Source organism: Tachysurus fulvidraco, chromosome 6 (assembly GCF_022655615.1).
Source record: "Tachysurus fulvidraco isolate hzauxx_2018 chromosome 6, HZAU_PFXX_2.0, whole genome shotgun sequence".
In the NCBI taxonomy this organism is placed as follows: domain Eukaryota; kingdom Metazoa; phylum Chordata; class Actinopteri; order Siluriformes; family Bagridae; genus Tachysurus; species Tachysurus fulvidraco.
The window spans coordinates 31,194,552-31,217,405 of NC_062523.1; the positions used below are offsets into that span (position 1 = coordinate 31,194,552).

Below are 22,854 nucleotides of genomic sequence, written 5' to 3' on the forward strand. Positions count from 1 at the left end.
TCCCCCCTTTCTCTTCTTCTCTTTCTCATCCTCTTTCTTTTTTCTTTCTCTTTCTCTCTCTCTTTTTCTACTTTTCTCTGCTTTGCTCTTCTTCTCTCTTCTACCCATCTCACGTTTTTTCTATCTCTTTCTTTTTCTTACTTGTTCGTTTTCTTTCTCTCTCTCTCTCTCTCTCTGTTATCTCTTTTTCGTTATCTCTCTCTTTCTTTGCTTTTTCTTCTTTCTTCATCTCTCTTTCTCTCTTTCTTTTTTTCTTTTCTTTCTCGCTCTTTCTATTCGTTTTTCTCGGCTTTCCTCTCTCTTGGGTCTCTCTTTCTTTTTGTCTTTTTTTCTCTCTCTCTCTCTTTCTCTTTTTTTATTCTATTTTCTGCTTATCTCTACTCTACTCTTCTTTCTCTCTTTCTTTCGCTTTTTTCTCTTCTCTCTCTTTCTTTTTCTGTCTCTCTTTTCCTCTTTTTCCTCTCTTTTTTTCTCGTACTCATCCCTCTTCTCTCCTCTGTCTCTCTCTTGTCTCTCTCGTCTCTCGCTCTCTTTCTCTTTTCTATTTTTCTCTGTTACTCTCTTTACTTTCTGGTTTTACTCTTTCTCTCTCTCTCTTCTCTTCTCCCTCTTTTTGTCTCTCTCTCGGTCTCTCTCTCTCTCTCTCTACGCTCTCTCTCTCCTCTCAAATCTCTCTCGGACTCTTTTCTCTTATACTCTCTCTTTCTGTCATGTTCTCTTTCTCTCTCCTCTCTCGCTCTCTGGCTGACTCTCGTATCTCTGCTCTTCTTTTCTTTGTGTTCTCTCTACTCTCTCTCTCTCTCTCTCTTTCTCTCTACCTCCCCTCTTCGTCTCTATTCTCTCGCGTCTCTCTCTCTGCTCTCTCTCTCTCTCTCTCTCTCTCTCTTTTTCTATCTCTCAGCTCTCCGATCTCTCTCTCTCTACTCTTTCGGGCTTTTGCTCTCGTTTCTCGTCTCGTTCTTTCTCTGACTGTTCGGGTCGGGTCTATTGCGCTCGTCTCTCGCTCTCTCTCTCTATTTCTTTTCTCGTCTTTCTCTCTCTCTCCTCTCTCTCTCTCTCTCTCTCTCTCTCTCGTCTTTGTCTTCTTCTCTCCAGAGAGAGAGAGAGAGAGAGAGAGAGTGTGAGAGAGAGTGAGAGAGAGAGAGAACTGGTAAGTGATTTAGAAAAGAACCTCGAGCAAAGGAAAAAGAGGAAAAAGGTATTAACACATGTACTGCACATTTGATGCTGTATTAATAAAGTCTTATTCTAATATAAGCTTAAAGACATTCCTCAGTGGAGCCTTCCTGCCCTTGTTCAGCAGTTACCCCACAGTAATGACACGTCTAACCCTGCTGCTCTACAACTGAGCACCAGCTTCTCCGAGCCTGGTTTCATTCCCCACAGGACAGAGGAAGTGTGTGTAGAACTCGCTCTGATCGCTGTACACAGCTACGACACTCCTACACTGCATAATAAAGAGGATTAAAGGAGCCACATGCTCCGTTCCCACATAGATCGCATTGGGACGAGCAAAAGCCCTCGCACATGAGCCGCGTGAAATGATTTACAGATTAAAGAAAAAAAGAGCTGATATGGAGGGAAGTCGTGTTGATGAGCTGAAGATCAGATCTGAACACGTCACACAACGCTGCTCTCTAAACATTACACCAGGATCGAGTTCACAAGTGCTACAAACTCACTGGTCAATCAAACACTGACCCCAAAGCACTGACTGTGAGGAAATGTGCAGTAAAGCAGAGACTTCTTTTTTTTCCTTTTCCCCTGCTTTGCAGACACACAGAGAGAGAAAAAGAGAGAGAGAGCGAGAGAGACACATAGAGACAGACAGAGAGAGAGACAGACAGAAGCGAGACAGACAGACAGACAGACAGAGAGCGAGACAGACAGACAGAGAGCGAGCGAGACAGACAGACAGAGAGAGCGAGCGAGACAGACAGACAGAGAGAGCGTGACAGACAGACAGAGAGAGCGAGACAGACAGACAGAGAGAGCGAGCGAGACAGACAGACAGAGAGAGCGTGACAGACAGACAGAGAGAGCGTGACAGACAGACAGAGAGAGTGAGAGACAGACAGAGAGAGTGAGAGACAGACAGAGAGAGAGCGAGACAGACAGAGAGAGAGCGAGACAGACAGAGAGAGAGCGAGACAGACAGAGAGAGCGCGAGAGAGAGAGACAGAGAGAGCGCGAGACAGACAGACAGACAGAGAGAGAGCGAGACAGACAGACAGACAGACAGAGAGAGAGCGAGAGAGACAGACAGACAGTCAGAGAGAGCGAGACAGACAGACAGAGAGCGAGACAGACAGAGAGAGAGCGAGACAGACAGAGAGAGAGCGAGACAGACAGAGAGAGAGCGAGAGAGAGAGAGACAGAGAGAGCGCGAGACAGACAGACAGACAGACAGAGAGAGAGCGAGACAGACAGACAGACAGACAGTCAGAGAGAGCGAGACAGACAGAGAGAGAGCGAGACAGACAGACAGACAGACAGAGACACTAACCATAGAGAGCCCTGTCTAAACTGGTTTCAGTCACTTACCCTGCAGTGAGAAAGCTGCCAGCTCCACCGCTGTATCAAAGGGACAGAACAACCTGCCCAGGACACAAGCTTGTTATTTACACATCAATTTATATTCTAATATTAAAGACACAAACACTGTGCATTAAAATGAGCTTTAATAACTATATTAAGCGCGAGAAGCCGGACAGACGGACACACGACCCGAGACGACACTACAGAGGTCTTCACTAAAGCATCTGAAGTCTTACTTGCCACTGAAGACGTCCTGCTTCAGCTGTAGCACGAACAGGTATCTGTGACAGAGTGATTAGGGGTCAGTCAGGGGGTTCAGTGTGAACTTAACACAGGGTTAAAGAGGAAGTAAAGCAGAAAAGCACCGTGTTAACTCCTCGTGTAGGTTGTTGGGCTCGGAGGAATAAAACTTCACCCGCATGTGGAGACAATACGGAGGACCGACTGCAGCGCCACATGAGAAAGAAAGGGATAAAGGAATGAATGGAAGAAATAAACAAAAAAAAAAATCAATGTTTAAAATTTAAAGTTACTGAAGTTAAGGACGTGTAGCAGAGACGAACAGACAGCTTACTTTTCACTTGCTTTTTAATGCTTTTTGTCACATCCAACCAGTGCTGCAGAGACAGGAATGATCAGACCATCAGATGTCAGAAAAATATTCTGCACAATTTATTAGCCACACAGAGAGAGCAAGCGAGAGAGACAGCGCGCGAGAGAGCGAGGGAGACAGCACGAGAGAGAGCGAGGGAGACAGCGCGAGAGAGAGCGAGGGAGACAGCGCGCGAGAGAGCGAGGGAGACAGCGCGCGAGACAGCGAGAGAGACAGCGCGAGAGAGACAGCGCGGGAGACAGCGCGAGAGAGAGCGAGGGAGACAGCGCGAGAGAGAGCGAGGGAGACAGCGCGAGAGAGAGCGAGAGAGACAGAGCGAGAGAGAGAGCGCGAGAGACAGAGCGAGAGAGAGAGCGCGAGAGACAGAGCGAGAGAGAGAGCGCGAGAGACAGAGCGAGAGAGAGAGCGCGAGAGACAGCGCGAGAGAGAGCGAGGGAGACAGCGCGAGAGAGAGCGAGGGAGACAGCGCGAGAGAGAGCGAGGGAGACAGCGCGAGAGAGAGCGAGAGCGAGGGAGACAGCGCGAGAGAGAGCGAGGGAGACAGCGCGAGAGAGAGCGAGGGAGACAGCGCGAGAGAGAGCGAGGGAGACAGCGCGAGAGAGAGCGAGGGAGACAGCGCGAGAGAGAGCGAGGGAGACAGCGCGAGAGAGAGCGAGGGAGACAGCGCGAGAGAGCGAGGGAGACAGCGCGAGAGAGGACGAGCGAAGGGAGACAGCGCGGAGATGAGAGCGAGGGAGACAGCGCGAGAGAGAGCGAGGAGACAAGCGCGAGAGCGCGAGGGAGGACAGGCGGAGAGCTGAGCGAGGGAGACAGCGCGAGAGAGCGAGGGAGACAGCGCGAGAGAGCGAGGGAGACAGCGCGAGAGAGCGAGGGAGACAGCGCGAGAGAGCGAGGGAGACAGCGCGAGAGAGCGAGGGAGACAGCGCGAGAGATTCGAGGCGAGGAGCAGCGCGAGAGAGCGAGGGAGACAGCGCGAGAGAGCGAGGGAGACAGCGCGAGAGAGCGAGGGAGACAGCGCGAGAGAGCGAGGGAGACAGCGCGAGAGAGCGAGGGAGACAGCGCGAGAGAGCGAGGGAGACAGCGCGAGAGAGCGAGGGAGACAGCGCGAGAGAGACAGAGCGAGGGAGACAGCAAGAGAGACAGCGTGAGAGTGAGACAGTGAGAGAGACAGTGAGAGAGACAGTGAGAGAAAGTGCTGATGGAAGAACTGAAAGTCTCTCTTGCTTCTCTCCCCCACATTCCTCTCATCATCCTTCCTTCCCTCCTCCCTCCCTGTGTTTATCTCCTACCTTCATCTCCATACTATTTTACACCACTCACTCCTTCACACCCACTTGGCCAGACATTACAGCTGGGTCTCTTACCGGCACTTGTGCTGAGTCCATGAAGCGCAGCCCAAAGTAATCCTTCTCAATGATGTCCAGGTGATACATGATCTGGTCAAATATCTCCTCACCTTTGGCTTTTTTCTGTTCAGACACAAAGGAGCTTGAGATGTTTGAAGGCTGAGACCTTCATCATGGGTGAAGAAGAGTGATGAGCATCAGACAGTTTAGAGTAAAAGCAGTGTGTGATGAAGCTCTAAAGAGCAACACAACATGTACTGCATTCTGTTTGCACTGCGATACATCACACATCCTCAGTTCTATCTGCAGCAAATGTACAATTCATTCATCTGACAAAAAAAGATTTCATTAATTTAGGAAGAATGTGTGCTGATCTGTACAGCCTCTCTCTCTCTCCCTCCCTCCCTCTCTCTCCCTCTCTCTCTCTCTCTCTCTCTCCCTCCCTCCCTCCCTCTCCCTCACACTGATCCTGCTTCTGTTCATACACAAGTTTATACACACAACAGTTAGCACTGAGACCTACAGGGACACAAAGAATCTTCAGTGTATATGTAGGCACACACACACACACACACACACACGCATAGAAGTGTGTGAGAGAATTTAGGAGTATGCATATCTGAATATACACACACACACACACACACACACACACACACACACACACACACACACACACACACACACATCTGAATATACACACACATATGCATATATGAATACACACACAAACACACACACATCTGAATATAGACACACACACACTTATATGCATATATGAATACACACAAACACACACAGAAGTGTGTGAGGGTATTTATGTTTATGCATATCTGAATACACACACACAAACCTGAATACACACACACACTTATATGCATATCTGAACACACACACAAACACACAAACTCGTATGCATATCTGAATGCATACACACACACACACACACACACACACACAGTACAGTTGAGTTCTAGCAGCATGGAGGATTAAATTCACAGCTTTCTGCAAACAAAACATTCTCTTGAACTATACATTTATAATAAAAATTGTCCATCTGTAGGTTGCTTGAGGTAGTGAGTTGGGGTGTTGTGTGTGTGTGTGAAGCTAGGGGTCTGTGGTTCGGTGCTGCGACTACGCAAGACGCCGGTACAGGCCACAGAGAGTTGGCATGGTGGATAAAGCACCTCGGCGTCCCTGCAGGAATTCACACAAAGGCCCCATTGTGCACTCCAGCGAGCCGCGGACTCCCAGCTCACATTGTTCTCCTGAGGTCTTTCTAGCGATCTGGCTTCCGAGGTGCAGCCACATTCCTCAGCCTGCTTCCTGCATGCAGGTCATCAGGAGGCTACAGACAGAAGAAATACAGCCTTCACCGCCGTGTCCCATGAATGCCGGAGCCTCGATCGTGACCGGACTCCTCTTCCGAAGAAGGGCGAGACGTCAAACTAGTGAATCACGGCTGTGATGTGGAGCCAACCACATACTGGGTGAAGGGTAGTGGTGTGGCATTTAAGGGTACTTTAGATGTATCCCATGGAAACTCTTTGAGAAGTGACACCTTTAAGATACACAGGAAAGACTGTAAATGTTTGTTCAGCTGGAGATATTTACAGGCGGGCTTTTCTTTCCTTTTCTGCATGTCCCGAGGCTGAAGAAGGGCTCTCTCTCTCTCTCTCTCTCTCTCTCTCTCTCTCTCTCTCTCTCTCTCTTTTCATCACACGGCACAATGGGATCTAGAAAGCTGTGCTGGCAAGTTCGACTCCTGAGATCTCGGCTGACGCGATTCAGTCTGATTTAAGTGCAACCAGCAGGTCAAGCAGAAATGGACCCTGGAATTCTTTAGCCGAGCAGAAAACTAAACTTCACACGCTTGTATAATCTACCTGGGTCTGAAACGACACACAGAACAGACCGAGAAACACTAAATGTTAACACAAACGTATTTATATACAGTATATATTTTAGTTTAGAAGCGTCTGGAAGCAGCTCAGGAGTAAAGGTCACATGATGACGTGAGGTGTTGGTGAATGATGAAGGGAAATATCGGTCCAGGATAGGGCTGGGCGATAAAACGATAACGATATGTATCGCGATGGACACGTGATCGATATCGATAAAAAATGTGTTCGATAAGACGTTCGATATTTTTTATTCTTCGTCGGAAGTAAACGGAGGTCGCGAAGCGAGTTTGGTTGCATTAACAAAGGCACTCGCTCTCTGGTAACCTAGCAACGTAGGGAGTGACACGCTAACAGCCGATCATGTAACAGTATCACGTCGTTCGGTCGTGCCGTATCGTGCCGGTCTGCTGGATTCCTCTTCAGTAACCGGCGACCGATGAGCAGGAAATGAGCCGCAGCGAGCGGGAAATTGTAAATAAAAGCGTTAAAACCAGCGACTTTTTTCATCTTTCTGCAGGTTTTATATTCCACACAATGTTACTGTCTCAGGTCTGTGTTTTATATTACAGACGTATCTCGGTCTACCTCAGGTCTGTGTTTTATATTACAGACGTATCTCGGTCTACCTCAGGTCTGTGTTTTATATTACAGACGTATCTCAGTCTACCTCAGGTCTGTGTTTTATATTACAGACGTATCTCGGTCTACCTCAGGTCTGTGTTTTATATTACAGACGTATCTCGGTCTACCTCAGGTCTGTGTTTTATATTACAGACGTATCTCGGTCTACCTCAGGTCTGTGTTTTATATTACAGACGTATCTCGGTCTACCTCAGGTCTGTGTTTTATATTACAGACGTATCTCGGTCTACCTCAGGTCTGTGTTTTATATTACAGACGTATCTCGGTCTACCTCAGGTCTGTGTTTTATATTACAGACGTATCTCGGTCTACCTCAGGTCTGTGTTTTATATTACAGACGTATCTCGGTCTACCTCAGGTCTGTGTTTTATATTACAGACGTATCTCAGTCTACCTCAGGTCTGTGTTTTATATTACAGACGTATCTCAGTCTACCTCAGGTCTGTGTTTTATATTACAGACGTATCTCAGTCTACCTCAGGTCTGTGTTTTATATTACAGACGTATCTCAGTCTACCTCAGGTCTGTGTTTTATATTACAGACGTATCTCAGTCTACCTCAGGTCTGTGTTTTATATTACAGACGTATCTCAGTCTACCTCAGGTCTGTGTTTTATATTACAGACGTATCTCAGTCTACCTCAGGTCTGTGTTTTATATTACAGACGTATCTCAGTCTACCTCAGGTCTGTGTTTTATATTACAGACGTATCTCAGTCTACCTCAGGTCTGTGTTTTATATTACAGACGTATCTCAGTCTACCTCAGGTTTATTTCTCTTTACAAAACACTGCACATATTTTACACACTTTAGTCACCAGAAGGTGAACAGCAAGTGAACTTCCTCACACTAAACCTGCACTAATGCTTCTTCTCCAGGAGTTCTAGGTGCTGCTCGTTAGCTTCTTTGGCATGCAGCCCACCTTAACACATTAGACTGGAAGCCTGCTTTAATGTACACTGGACATTATTACCAGCTGATAATATTCCGTAGATCCCCTGTTGTGCCACCAAAACAGCTCGGACCCGTCGGAGCAGGAACTCCACAAACCCTCCGAATTTGTGCTTGTGGATGTTTCTGGCACCGGGATGTTAGCAGCAGATTTGTCCAGCACATCCCTGGAGGGCAAGTCAGTACCTTCAACTCTAACTTAAACCATTCCTGAACAATTTTCACCATGGCCAAGGAGCTTCTGGAAGCTGCTAAGAAGGGTATCTGCAACAACGTTTAGGTAGGTGGTACATGCTTCCCAGGAGCACAAGCTGTTCACTGGTTCACCAGGTGTCCTTTATTGGACCACTTTTGGTCAGGTACTAACCGCTTCGTAACGGGAAACCCCCCACAAGACCTGAAGTTCTGAAGATGTTCTGACCCAATTCGGTCCTTATCAAAGTCTCTCAGAACCTCACACTTGGCCGTTTTTCCTGCTTCCGCAACATCGACTTCAAGAACCGACTCAACCCTCGACAGGAGATAATTCATCATATTTACTTTCATGTTGTCATGGCTGATCGGTGAAGCGCAAGTTCTCCTTTTATTATTAACACCTGGACATTCAGGAACATCTATCCATCATCCAATCGTGTAGCAGAAGAATCCGAAACAGGGAAAGAACTTTAGTTAATGTTCACGAACAGATCAGAATGGGGGAAAGTGATCAGAAGGACTTTGACCATGGCTTGAACGTCCAGTTGTAGGTCTTGGGCTGATTTCTGAATCTTCTGGAATATTTCCACACAACAGTCTGTATCATACAAGTGACCTCTCGGTAGATCGGCTGGATCTTCTGGATACCAGATCTGAACCCGATGGATCACTTTTAGAATGTGGTATAAAGAGGAGATTCACAGCATAAATGTGATGGACCTGAACAACATGGATCAGAGTGTCAGAGGAACGTTTTCAACACCTTGTGGAATCCAGACTGATGACACCTGAGGCTGTTCTGAGACCACACTGAGTCCTCCTCACTATTTATTCCTAGCTGGGAGTTCCAAGTGTATTGTGGTGACACAAATGTCCTAGCCATTGCTCAGTGATCATGACTAGATAACACGACCATCTCCGCTCCAAGTCTCGTTTTACTTTTCATCACTCAACCTGAGGCAGTAACCCATTTCTAGGTTCCTGGGGGTTTTTTTTTTCAGACTTGGTCATCAGGTTCATGTTTGTTCACAGTCACAGACTTGCCCCCAAAGGACCTCCTGTAAATGTCTTGCATAGGAGTGTGTTTCAGTGTTGGTAACATCATCTGCCCATCAGACGTACACAAACTTCCCTGTGGCCAGGCTGGTAAACGATGTCATCATTCTGAGGTTCAGTTCTCAGATCGGGATGTCGGTAGGACATTAAGGTGGGAGTGACGTAGAGCTGGATGTTCTCTTGTCCCACACAGAACCTTCTCCAGGTACTTTGTCATCCCCTTGTCTTAAGCCCTTCTAAAACACTTGCCCATTTTGGCCAACACTAGAAAACGTCACCAGCTCCATATTTCGGTACCAAAAAAATGCTGTTTTATTTATTTATTTTTTTTATTTATGGTGCTTACAAAGCAACATACTTGTTATTATGCCGGACAAAAATTCGGCACGTAACTTGTCCCGCAGCTTTTGTCCTAGACCCATGAATCAGGTGTCAAATTGACCGGCTCATTGAGGACAGGTGTGCTATGACTTTTATAAGCGAACAGAATTCCGTAATTCCCGGTACGGAAGCTCAAAAATGGCTTTTTTTCCACTATAGACTTCCATTATAAATTTTGGAGGTTTATAACTCGGCAAGTTTTCGAGCGATTTACACCGAATTCGACCAGCTCCTTTAGGACCTTACTCCGGACAAAGTTTTATTTCAGTAGCAACTTTTGTCCAAAAGTATTGGCACTCCACCGGGTATTCACTTGACGTCACGTGTAGCCCCGCCCCCAAAATAAGCAAAATCAAGAAGTTAGCACAACATGGACATGTTATATATCGAAACACTCAGCACGATGGGGGGAACTTGCCATGTGCAAGCACCATTCACATTTTCTTCAGGAAATGTACATTCTAGTTTCATTTAATTATGATGTCTTATATTTGGGACGCGAGTCCAGGAGTCATTTGAGATTCATTTGCTAGCAATGTGACTTTTAATGTGATTCCCAAACTATAAAGTTTCACTAACTGTATACACTGTAGGTGTACAGACTGACAGGTGAAGAAGTGGTGAAGAATTACACGAAAGGCAAAATTCATTATTCTGTTAAAATGCTGAAGCTGGAACTCCACGTTAAACAGTCGCCTCCCTGATGTCCTGATGTCTTGTACTGAATCTGTCCAAGACATCAGGACATTTTTTTAGTTCCAGGAAACTATCTAGATAAATGAGGACAAGTTATAAATGATTGTCATGGCTTGTAAACATTAAACAGCTGGAGAGAAACAGCATGAATGGAACAAAACGTCAACACGGTCAGAAAACCCACCCAAACGCAGATTAGACACAGAATCAGTGCCCCCTCACAGCTCACTCCTACACAAACAGCTACCTGGTGATTAACTGTGCAAAATGACCAAACAGAAAAGTCCTTACCGGCAAGTCCACGCTGACATCCGTGCCGTCCAGCAGCGACACTCTGCACGTGATGATGGACGTGGCATCTCCGGCTGCTGGGATGTGCGTTTGCGCGCGCTGGGCTTCCCGGAGCCGAGCTTTTTCGGCATGTTTACGGCCTGAACGCCGGCCCAGAGTCCGTCGCAGGAAGCTCAGCATGACTCTAATGTGCTAATGTGGTCCAACCTGCAAGAGATGATAGAGTTTCCTCACGTACACATACGAGCGACCTGCACCGGGCTGGAACACATTTACATTTACAGCATTTATCAGACAAATTTATCCAGAGCGACTTACATTTTTATCTCATTTTTTTATACATCTGAGCAATTGAGGGTTAAGGGCCTTGCTCAGGGGCCCAGCAGTGGCAGCTTGGTGGACATGGGAATTGAACTCACAACCTTCCGTTCGGACCTTAACCATTAGGTTGCCACATCCCACATAATTCTACAAAGACTTGCAAACAACTCATGACCTCAGGCGAACTTAGCTAATACTGACAGCTACGTTGTTAGACAGCTATCGATGATCAGTGTAGTTTGATCACTAATCACCACGGTTTATTTCATTCTATTTCTAAGTAAAAAAAAAAAGATGCCATGCATATGTAAATGAGTTTATCAGAAGATATATGGTGTTACATGTGTGTGCGAGTGTCAGTGTGCGTGTGCGAGTGTCAGTGTGCGTGTGCAAGTGTCAGTGTGTGTGTGCGAGTGTCAGTGTGTGTGAGTATGTGTGAGGGTCAGTGTGTGTGAGGGTCAGTGTCAGTGTGCGTGAGTGTCAGTGTGCGTGAGTGTCAGTGTGTGTGTGTGTGTGTGTGTGTCAGTCAGTGTGTGTGTGTGTGTGTGTGTGTGTCAGTCAGTGTGTGTGTGTGTGTGTGTGTCAGTCAGTGTGTGTGTGTGTGTCAGTCAGTGTGTGTGTGTGTGTCAGTCAGTGTGTGTGTGTGTCAGTCAGTCAGTGTGTGTGTCAGTCAGTCAGTGTGTGTGTGTGTGTGTCAGTGTGTAAACCGTAAAGATGTCAGGGGTGTATTTTAGGCCCCATACACTTGTTTCACCTGCCTCATTCTGACCAGTCACACAAACAAGCATGTATTTTTCTACAGGAACACAAACACAAAACCACAAACTCTACAGTTTCTATATGAATTCTATTTTATTCTACTTTAGAATTTTTAAAATAACATTTTTAAAAAAATTGCGACGTAGTGAGAAAGTGAGAAAAACAAAAACAAGACTAACTCAATACTTGGCGCATTCTCCTGCGTCCCGAACAGCTTTATTTTATTAGAAGATTGTTTACCATTAATATTTTATTATTTAGCTGTTTATTGGGTCTACAATGGAACAGCGAAGCGCTCGAGCTGCTTTAATACAAAGCGCGTTATTCTTTTCCCACCCGTTCACAGGACAGACCCGCCTCCCGCGCGATGATTGGCTAATGAGTCACCCACAGACCCACTCGACCAATCGTAGTTCAGAACTGCAGCCCGTTGTGTAAGGAGGCGGGGTTTGTCCTGAGTACGGGTGGGAAGAGCCATGTCCGTAGCAGCCTGAGGCGAACTTGTTGATATGGAGACAAAGCGATACTCACAGCAGCAGCAGCGGCGGCGGCGGCGGCGGCGGCCGGTTTCGGTCACGGACACAAACACAATCCCGTCACAGCACCGCGCTGCGCCTGCAGTCCGCCATTCTAACACACAGCAGCTCCACACACACAGCGCCTCAGTCACAAACAACTTCAGCCGCAATCCCAAAGTCACACAAATGTAGGAGGGTTTTTTTGGCAGACACTAAATTCCAGGGGTTTCGTTCCGTGGAAAACACGCCCTCTTTAAAAAAAAAAGAGGTCACCGATCATGCGCAGAATGCTGGGTTTTTTTTCGCGGGCAAATCACATGGATAATGAAGGAGAAATAAAAGTAAAACTATGATGGATAATAAAGGACAAAACGGAATTAGCGTATTGCATTCACTTGAGGAAAAAAAAAATCTACTCTATTTTTCTGTATTAACGAGTTAATTATCTCAGAATTATGGGATCTTTTTTCATGAATAAAATTTTTTTTGCTCTGTTTTTCTGAAGTAACGAGTTAATTATCTCAAAATCACGAGATAATTTTTTCTTGAAATAAAATGTATTTGCTCTGTTTTTTCTGAATTAACGAGTTCATTATCTCAGAATTATGAGATAAATTTTCATGAATAAAAATGTTTTGCTGTTTTTCTGAATTAACGAGTTAATTATCTCAGAATTATGAGATCATTTTTTCATGAATAAAAATTTTTTGCTCTGTTTTTCTGAATTAACAAGTTAATTATCTCAAAATTATGAGAATTTTTCATGAATAAAAAAATTTTTGCTCTGTTTTTCTGAATTAACGACTTAATTATCTCAAAATCATGAGAATTTTTTCTTGAAATAAAATGTATTTGCTCTGTTTCTCTGAATTAACGAGTTAATTATCTCAGAATTATGAGATAAATTTTCATGAATAAAAATGTTTTGCTGTTTTTCTGAATTAACGAGTTAATTATCTCAGAATTATGAGATAATTTTTCTTGAAATAAAATGTATTTGCTCTGTTTCTCTGAATTAATGAGTTAATTATCTCAAAATTATGAGATAATTTTTTCTTGAAATAAAATGTATTTGCTCTGTTTTTCTGAATTAACGAGTTAATTATCTCAGAATTGTGAGATAAATTTTCATGAATAACAGGTATCTGAATCATGACAGGTATCTGAAGTTATAACACTGTTAATGTAATGTGACATGAAACACCTGAAATCAGGACAGGTATCTGATGTTATAACTGTTCATGTAATGTGACATGACACACCTGAGATCAGGACAGGTATCTGATGTTATAACTGTTAATGTAATGTGACATGACACACCTGAGATCAGGACAGGTATCTGATGTTATAACTGTGTTAATGTAATGTGACATGACACACCTGAGATCAGGACAGGTATCTGAAGTTATAACTGTTAATGTAATGTGACATGACACACCTGAGATCAGGACAGGTATCTGATGTTATAACTGTGTTAATGTAATGTGACATGACACACCTGAGATCAGGACAGGTATCTGATGTTATAACTGTTAATGTAATGTGACATGACACACCTGAGATCAGGACAGGTATCTGATGTTATAACTGTTAATGTAATGTGACATGACACACCTGAGATCAGGACAGGTATCTGATGTTATAACTGTTAATGTAATGTGACATGACACACCTGAGATCAGGACAGGTATCTGATGTTATAACTGTGTTAATGTAATGTGACATGACACACCTGAGATCAGGACAGGTATCTGATGTTATAGCTGTTAATGTAATGTGACATGACACACCTGAGATCAGGACAGGTATCTGATGTTATAGCTGTTAATGTAATGTGACATGACACACCTGAGATCAGGACAGGTATCTGAAGTTATAACTGTTAATGTAATGTGACATGACACACCTGAGATCAGGACAGGTATCTGATGTTATAGCTGTTAATGTAATGTGACATGAAACACCTGAGATCAGGACAGGTATCTGATGTTATAACTGTGTTAATGTAATGTGACATGACACACCTGAGATCAGGACAGGTATCTGATGTTATAACTGTTAATGTAATGTGACATGACACACCTGAGATCAGGACAGGTATCTGATGTTATAGCTGTTAATGTAATGTGACACGACACACCTGAGATCAGGACAGGTATCTGAAGTTATAACTGTTAATGTAATGTGACATGACACACCTGAGATCAGGACAGGTATCTGATGTTATAGCTGTTAATGTAATGTGACATGACACACCTGAGATCAGGACAGGTATCTGATGTTATAACTGTTAATGTAATGTGACATGACACACCTGAGATCAGGACAGGTATCTGATGTTATAACTGTGTTAATGTAATGTGACATGACACACCTGAGATCAGGACAGGTATCTGATGTTATAACTGTTAATGTAATGTGACATGACACACCTGAGATCAGGACAGGTATCTGATGTTATAACTGTTAATGTAATGTGACATGAGACACCTGAGATCAGGACAGGTATCTGATGTTATAACTGTGTTAATGTAATGTGACATGACACACCTGAGATCAGGACAGGTATCTGATGTTATAACTGTGTTAATGTAATGTGACATGACACACCTGAGATCAGGACAGGTATCTGAAGTTATAACTGTTAATGTAATGTGACATGACACACCTGAGATCAGGACAGGTATCTGATGTTATAGCTGTTAATGTAATGTGACATGACACACCTGAGATCAGGACAGGTATCTGATGTTATAGCTGTTAATGTAATGTGACATGACACACCTGAGATCAGGACAGGTATCTGAAGTTATAACTGTTAATGTAATGTGACATGACACACCTGAGATCAGGACAGGTATCTGATGTTATAGCTGTTAATGTAATGTGACATGACACACCTGAGATCAGGACAGGTATCTGATGTTATAACTGTTCATGTAATGTGACATGACACACCTGAGATCAGGACAGGTATCTGATGTTATAACTGTGTTAATGTAATGTGACATGACACACCTGAGATCAGGACAGGTATCTGATGTTATAACTGTTAATGTAATGTGACATGACACACCTGAGATCAGGACAGGTATCTGATGTTATAACTGTTAATGTAATGTGACATGACACACCTGAGATCAGGACAGGTATCTGATGTTATAACTGTTAATGTAATGTGACATGACACACCTGAGATCAGGACAGGTATCTGATGTTATAACTGTGTTAATGTAATGTGACATGACACACCTGAGATCAGGACAGGTATCTGATGTTATAACTGTGTTAATGTAATGTGACATGACACACCTGAGATCAGGACAGGTATCTGATGTTATAACTGTTAATGTAATGTGACATGACACACCTGAGATCAGGACAGGTATCTGATGTTATAGCTGTTAATGTAATGTGACATGACACACCTGAGATCAGGACAGGTATCTGATGTTATAGCTGTTAATGTAATGTGACATGACACACCTGAGATCAGGACAGGTATCTGATGTTATAACTGTTAATGTAATGTGACATGACACACCTGAGATCAGGACAGGTATCTGATGTTATAACTGTTAATGTAATGTGACATGACACACCTGAGATCAGGACAGGTATCTGATGTTATAACTGTTAATGTAATGTGACATGACACACCTGAGATCAGGACAGGTATCTGATGTTATAACTGTTAATGTAATGTGACATGACACACCTGAGATCAGGACAGGTATCTGATGTTATAACTGTTAATGTAATGTGACATGACACACCTGAGATCAGGACAGGTATCTGATGTTATAACTGTTAATGTAATGTGACATGACACACCTGAGATCAGGACAGGTATCTGATGTTATAACTGTTAATGTAATGTGACATGACACACCTGAGATCAGGACAGGTATCTGATGTTATAACTGTTAATGTAATGTGACATGACACACCTGAGATCAGGACAGGTATCTGATGTTATAACTGTTAATGTAATGTGACATGACACACCTGAGATCAGGACAGGTATCTGATGTTATAGCTGTTAATGTAATGTGACATGACACACCTGAGATCAGGACAGGTATCTGATGTTATAGCTGTTAATGTAATGTGACATGACACACCTGAGATCAGGACAGGTATCTGATGTTATAGCTGTTAATGTAATGTGACATGACACACCTGAGATCAGGACAGGTATCTGATGTTATAACACTGTTAATGTAATGTGACATGACACACCTGAGATCAGGACAGGTATCTGATGTTATAGCTGTTAATGTAATGTGACATGACACACCTGAGATCAGGACAGGTATCTGATGTTATAGCTGTTAATGTAATGTGACATGACACACCTGAGATCAGGACAGGTATCTGAAGTTATAACTGTTAATGTAATGTGACATGACACACCTGAGATCAGGACAGGTATCTGAAGTTATAACTGTTAATGTAATGTGACATGACACACCTGAGATCAGGACAGGTATCTGATGTTATAACTGTTAATGTAATGTGACATGACACACCTGAGATCAGGACAGGTATCTGAAGTTATAACTGTTAATGTAATGTGACATGACACACCTGAGATCAGGACAGGTATCTGATGTTATAACTGTGTTAATGTAATGTGACATGACACACCTGAGATCAGGACAGGTATCTGATGTTATAACTGTGTTAATGTAATGTGACATGACACACCTGAGATCAGGACAGGTATCTGATGTTATAACTGTTAATGTAATGTGACATGACACACCTGAGATCAGGACAGGTATCTGATGTTATAGCTGTTAATGTAATGTGACATGACACACCTGAGATCAGGACAGGTATCTGATGTTATAGCTGTTAATGTAATGTGACATGACACACCTGAGATCAGGACAGGTATCTGATGTTATAGCTGTTAATGTAATGTGACATGACACACCTGAGATCAGGACAGGTATCTGATGTTATAACACTGTTAATGTAATGTGACATGACACACCTGAGATCAGGACAGGTATCTGATGTTATAGCTGTTAATGTAATGTGACATGACACACCTGAGATCAGGACAGGTATCTGATGTTATAGCTGTTAATGTAATGTGACATGACACACCTGAGATCAGGACAGGTATCTGAAGTTATAACTGTTAATGTAATGTGACATGACACACCTGAGATCAGGACAGGTATCTGAAGTTATAACTGTTAATGTAATGTGACATGACACACCTGAGATCAGGACAGGTATCTGATGTTATAACTGTTAATGTAATGTGACATGACACACCTGAGATCAGGACAGGTATCTGATGTTATAACTGTGTTAATGTAATGTGACATGACACACCTGAGATCAGGACAGGTATCTGAAGTTATAACTGTTAATGTAATGTGACATGACACACCTGAGATCAGGACAGGTATCTGATGTTATAACTGTGTTAATGTAATGTGACATGACACACCTGAGATCAGGACAGGTATCTGATGTTATAACTGTTAATGTAATGTGACATGACACACCTGAGATCAGGACAGGTATCTGATGTTATAACTGTTAATGTAATGTGACATGACACACCTGAGATCAGGACAGGTATCTGATGTTATAACTGTTAATGTAATGTGACATGACACACCTGAGATCAGGACAGGTATCTGAACAGTATGAATATAATAATAAAAAAAACACCCACCGTCTCAGACTAGTAAAGTTATCTGAAGCTATTTATGCAAACGGCTTTCCTCCCAATCTGCGCATGATCGTTGACCTATGCAGATTATCAAATAGGCCACGCCTCCCCGATGACGCAATATCTGTTACGCTGTCCTGAAATCCCTGAAAATAAGTGTCTGTCTGCCTGCCGAGGGTTTTACTCTTCTATTGCCAGGAAATTACGTCACACACATGTGATTTGCATTTAAAGGGCCCGCGTCGGGAATAAGGAGTTATTATTATTATTATTATTATTATTATTATTATTATTATTATTATTATTGTTGTTGTTGTTTTAAAGAAAATTCCTGAAATTCCTCACCTCACCATAACCCAGCTCACTCAACCTCACCTCACCAACCTCACCTCACCATAACCCAGCTCACTCAACCTCACCTCACCAACCTCACCTCACCATAACCCAGCTCACTCAACCTCACCTCACCTCACCATAACCCAGCTCACTCAACCTCACCTCACCTCACCAACCTCACCTCACCTCACCAACCTCACCTCACCATAACCCAGCTCACTCAAACTCACCTCACCTCACCTCACCAACCTCACCTCACCTCACCAACCTCACCTCACCTCACCAACCTCACCTCACCATAACCCAGCTCACTCAAACCCACCTCACCTCACCCAAACCCACCTTACCATAACCCACCTCACCTCACCATAACCCACCTCATCCCACCTCACCATAACCCACCCCACCTCATCTCACCCAAACCCACCTCACATAATGTCATTTAATATGTAAACCTTTGGGGGCTGAGAGATGATTCTACAGAGATAAAGTGAAATTATTATGAAACTATATAATTTTTTCATGATAACTACATCTGTCAATTTCCAGACACACAAGCTTATCCAACAGGACTGTAATGAATCATTCTGTCAGGTGCACATGAGAGATGGATGGATTTTGCAACAGCACCACCCACTGGTCCCTCTGAAAGATCTGCTCACCTGAAGGAAACCAACCGGATTCAGAAACGGGTTCTTTTGGACCAGTGTGAAGCAGCCTGGGGTCAATTACTGCAATTCTATCAGTTATCTCACTAATCGAGCGAGACGGAGCAACGACGACGGTGTGACTAACATGACAGAACATATCGATGAGCAGGAACAAATGATGATCAAATGTTGGATAAAAGCTAAGAAAACTGTGTGGCTTTGTTTAGAAGATAAATTCCGTTGATGTAAAGATATTCCAATATCTGGTAGAAGAGTCGCACTGTGATGGTGCGTTTTTCAAACAAATAAAAATCACATACTTACTTGAACTCAAACCCTGTTCCAGCATGACAATGCCCCTGAGCACAATGCATGGAGCTCCATGAAGACACTGCGTGTGAAGGTTGGAGAGGAAGAACTCGAATGTCCTGCACAGAGCCCTGACTCCGACTCTACCTCACTGAACATGGAGTCTCCTCAACATCCCAACATCAGCGTCTGATCTCACTAAAGCTCTTGTATCTGAATGATCACTGATCCCTACAGACCTGCTCGAACGTCTAGACGTAAGAGTAGAGATTATTATAGCAGCAAATAAAGGGGACGTAAACGGCATGTTAAACAAGAACAAGAAGCTTCTGAAACGTAGAACTGAGCTGAAACTTGTGTAATAAATACTGTATGTTGTTTGACTTAAGTGACTCCAGACTCCTGGAGGTTTATTCAAGCTCAGCCCTAAAGGAAGAAATCAAAACCCATTAGTAGAGCAGAATGTAGAGGAACGTCTAACACACCACTGGGAAATCAATCGGTTTCCTCAGCTTGGTTGCTGCAGGAGCTTCTCAGGAGCTTCTGATTCATGTTGTGAATAGCAGCAGGAGCATTTAGTGAAGTGGCCTTTAATCCACTCACTCATTCTTATGAACCCACAGATTAGAGGTCTTCACGAGTCCACTATTGCCCCTTTTCCACCGAGGCAGTTCGAGTGCAGGTTTGGAGCCTAATTTAGAACCAGTTCTTTCTGTTTCGACCGCCAAAGCACCGGCTCCGAACCAGGAAAAGTGGTTCTTAAGTAGCACCGAAACGTCGCTGGTCTAGACTTAAGAACCGCTTGCGTCAGGAGCTGTGGGCGGGGCTGTGGGCGGGGCTACTGTTAGCGTATTTGATAATGTACCTTAAGTATACTAATGTTTAATACACTTTTACTTTACCGCGATATGATACATTATCAGCACACATGATAGTAGGTAGCTACATGCTAATGCTAACTTTTTTCTGTGTTAATGATAAAATAACGTTAAGTACTTTCTCCATCACAACCTCCGTTTATACAGATTACACGGAGCCGCATGTACACGTCTTATTCGCCGCGTTTGGGTGTTAATGTAGGTTCACAAAGCCATGAGCATTAACAGTAAAGTAACATCCGCCATTGTTGTTGTTGTGTTTGTGTTTGTCGCTGCTGCGCTAACGTCGCTGGGACACGTGACACGTATACAGTGACGTCACACTCGGCGTTGTGATGCTCTCTAGCAGGTGGAAAGGCAAACCGGTTCTTAGAAGGTTCACCAGTGGAACCAACTTTGAACCTGCACCAGCACTAGCTCTGAACCAGCACCCGGTTCTTTCCTTGGGGAAAAGAGGCACTAGATCCAAAAACGAGCGGGTCTCGGGTCTAAAAGTTTCACGTGTACCTCGGACACGGGTCGGGTATAATAATAGCGGCGTCGGGTCTCGTGTAATTTAAAATGAGTGTGTTTTTATCGAACGGACCCGAAAAGACCCGAACTACTGTATCTTGTGTGTGTGCATCGACTCGAGTCCTTTTCCAACCTCTCCTCTGTTTGCCAAGACCGCTTGCGACATGTGGCTGGTGACGTGTGGCTGGCGGTAAGCTAATTTACGTTCAAACATTCGGGTCCAGTCGGGTTAAAAAAAATTGCCGTCGGGTCGGACTCGGGTCTAATTTCTTTAGACCTGAGAAGACCTCTACCACAGACATCCTGAGATCCTTCACTACTTCTGCTCCAGCAGAGGGGGTCAAATCCGGACCATGAGTAAAACCCTGAGTGCTGGTGTTCCCCTGCTGCTCCATGTTGGAAAGGAGAGTCAGGACTCAAAAAAGAGTCAGGAAAGGAGAGTCAGGGCTTTTCCCTCTGCTCAGAACCTCACACAGAATTTTAGTTGCATTAGTTTTTTAACCTTGGATTTTAAAACGAATCTATAGGGGGATTAAAAAAAGACAGTAGAAGAGTAGAAATGGAAAGACGAGAATTAAAAAGGACGAGTGAACCGATGACCTTTGGGTTCGATTAAAGCTTCAGACCAACTAAAACCTGCAGGAATACGAAGAGGAACCGAGTTATTTACACAGCACAGAGAAAGGAAACCTGATGGAATCGAAGCAAACCAAAAACATAACGTCACACTTTGGGCTTTTATTTTAAAGATATTTTAATATACATCGTATTCACACTGTAGAATATTTACAAAATAGACAAGTGGCACAAAGTTAACGACTTTCTGTCGCAGAAAAACTGGAGGGAAAGAGAAAAAAAAAAGATAAATAGAAAATGTCGACATCTTTAGAAACGCTAAATTGTGTATTTAATAGCTTCTACGACCGTCTCTGTTAAAAAGTGCCGTCCTTTTCAGCAAGGCGTGAGATATTTATTTATTTATATTTATATATATTTATAGATTTATTTCTAAAAAAAACAAACAAAAAAATAAAGTACAATAAAACCTGAATTATTTGCTGGGTTGTTTTCTTACTGGACATTCGGCGACAGCGTAGCGATTGGTCCTGAAACCTGCGTCCAAACGTGTTTGTATCGGAACACACACACACACACACACACACACACACACACACACACACACACACACACACACACACACACACACACAAAAACAACACTGGACGAATCCCAAGCTGAGATAGCGGGAAGTTCACAGCACACTCTGAGATGCAGCATCCTGAAGCAACCGAGTTAAATACAGATGTACAGAAGACTGGCTTTTAAATCCCGACCCCCCCCCCCCCTTTAGAAACGTGGTAATCACCTCGACACGTCTAATCTGCAGTCTCCTGATCCCAGTTCTGCTGAACACCTCCGGTATGACCTCACCGGTGGGACGTGGGCTTGTCCAGCAGGTGAGGCAGAAAGTAGGGACGTTTCCTGTACAATACATATTGTAGCTGAAAGAGGACGTCTCAGGGAGGGAACAGGAGACACGGGGGACCATAAGGGTCACTCGACAACTTGGAACCCGAAATAATTCAGTTGAACGCCAAAGTCTAAGTTAGACCTGAACACACCAAGACGGTCTCATACAGTCACAGTCTGACAACCACACACACACACACACACACACACACACACACACACACACACACACACACACACACACACACACACACACACACACACACACACAGAAGAGTGTTCTGTGACCATTTGTTTTAAGCACAGCTAGATACAGACCTCGAATATGAGAACACAATCTTTAGAGATCTCAGTAAAAAGCCGACAGGAAAAAATAAGGTGAAAGTCTTTTTGTCCTGAGGCCTGAGATCAGGAGTCACGCCTAGATGTAGCTGTGCTGGTAGGCAACTTGTAGAGGCACGAACGGAAACGAGCATGACCATGTCCACACACACACACACACACACAGGCACACGCACACACTCACACACTCAGGCACACACACACACACACACACACACACACACACACACACACACACACACGCACACAGGCACACACACACACGCACACTCAGGCACTCACACTCACACACACGCACACAGGCACACACACACACACACAGGCACACACTCACACACACTCAGGCACACACACGCACACACACACACATGCACACTCAAGCACTCACACTCACACACACGCACACAGGCACACACACACACACAGGCACACACACACTCACACAC

The 22,854-nt window shown here is 43.9% G+C and overlaps 1 protein-coding gene across 4 annotated transcripts; it reads right to left on the minus strand.

Moving 5' to 3' along the window:
* Positions 1-2,513: 2,513 nt before the first annotated feature.
* Positions 2,514-12,464, minus strand: LOC125141428 (band 4.1-like protein 5). Of its 4 annotated transcripts, none has more exons than XM_047814979.1 (7): positions 12,229-12,464; positions 10,615-10,821; positions 4,516-4,663; positions 3,113-3,155; positions 2,904-2,982; positions 2,775-2,819; positions 2,514-2,597 (listed from the first exon to the last, which is right to left on the minus strand). In XM_047814979.1, exons 2-7 carry the CDS (start codon positions 10,743-10,745, stop codon positions 2,537-2,539), a joined length of 507 nt encoding a protein of 168 aa, XP_047670935.1. In that variant the 5' UTR covers positions 10,746-10,821; positions 12,229-12,464; the 3' UTR covers positions 2,514-2,536. The 4 variants fall into 4 exon arrangements, with proteins under 4 accessions (XP_047670935.1, XP_047670934.1, XP_047670933.1 ...); XM_047814978.1 differs by having other exon boundaries at positions 2,515-2,597; positions 12,226-12,463; XM_047814977.1 differs by having other exon boundaries at positions 2,515-2,597; positions 4,516-4,620; positions 12,229-12,458.
* Positions 12,465-22,854: the final 10,390 nt, after the last annotated feature.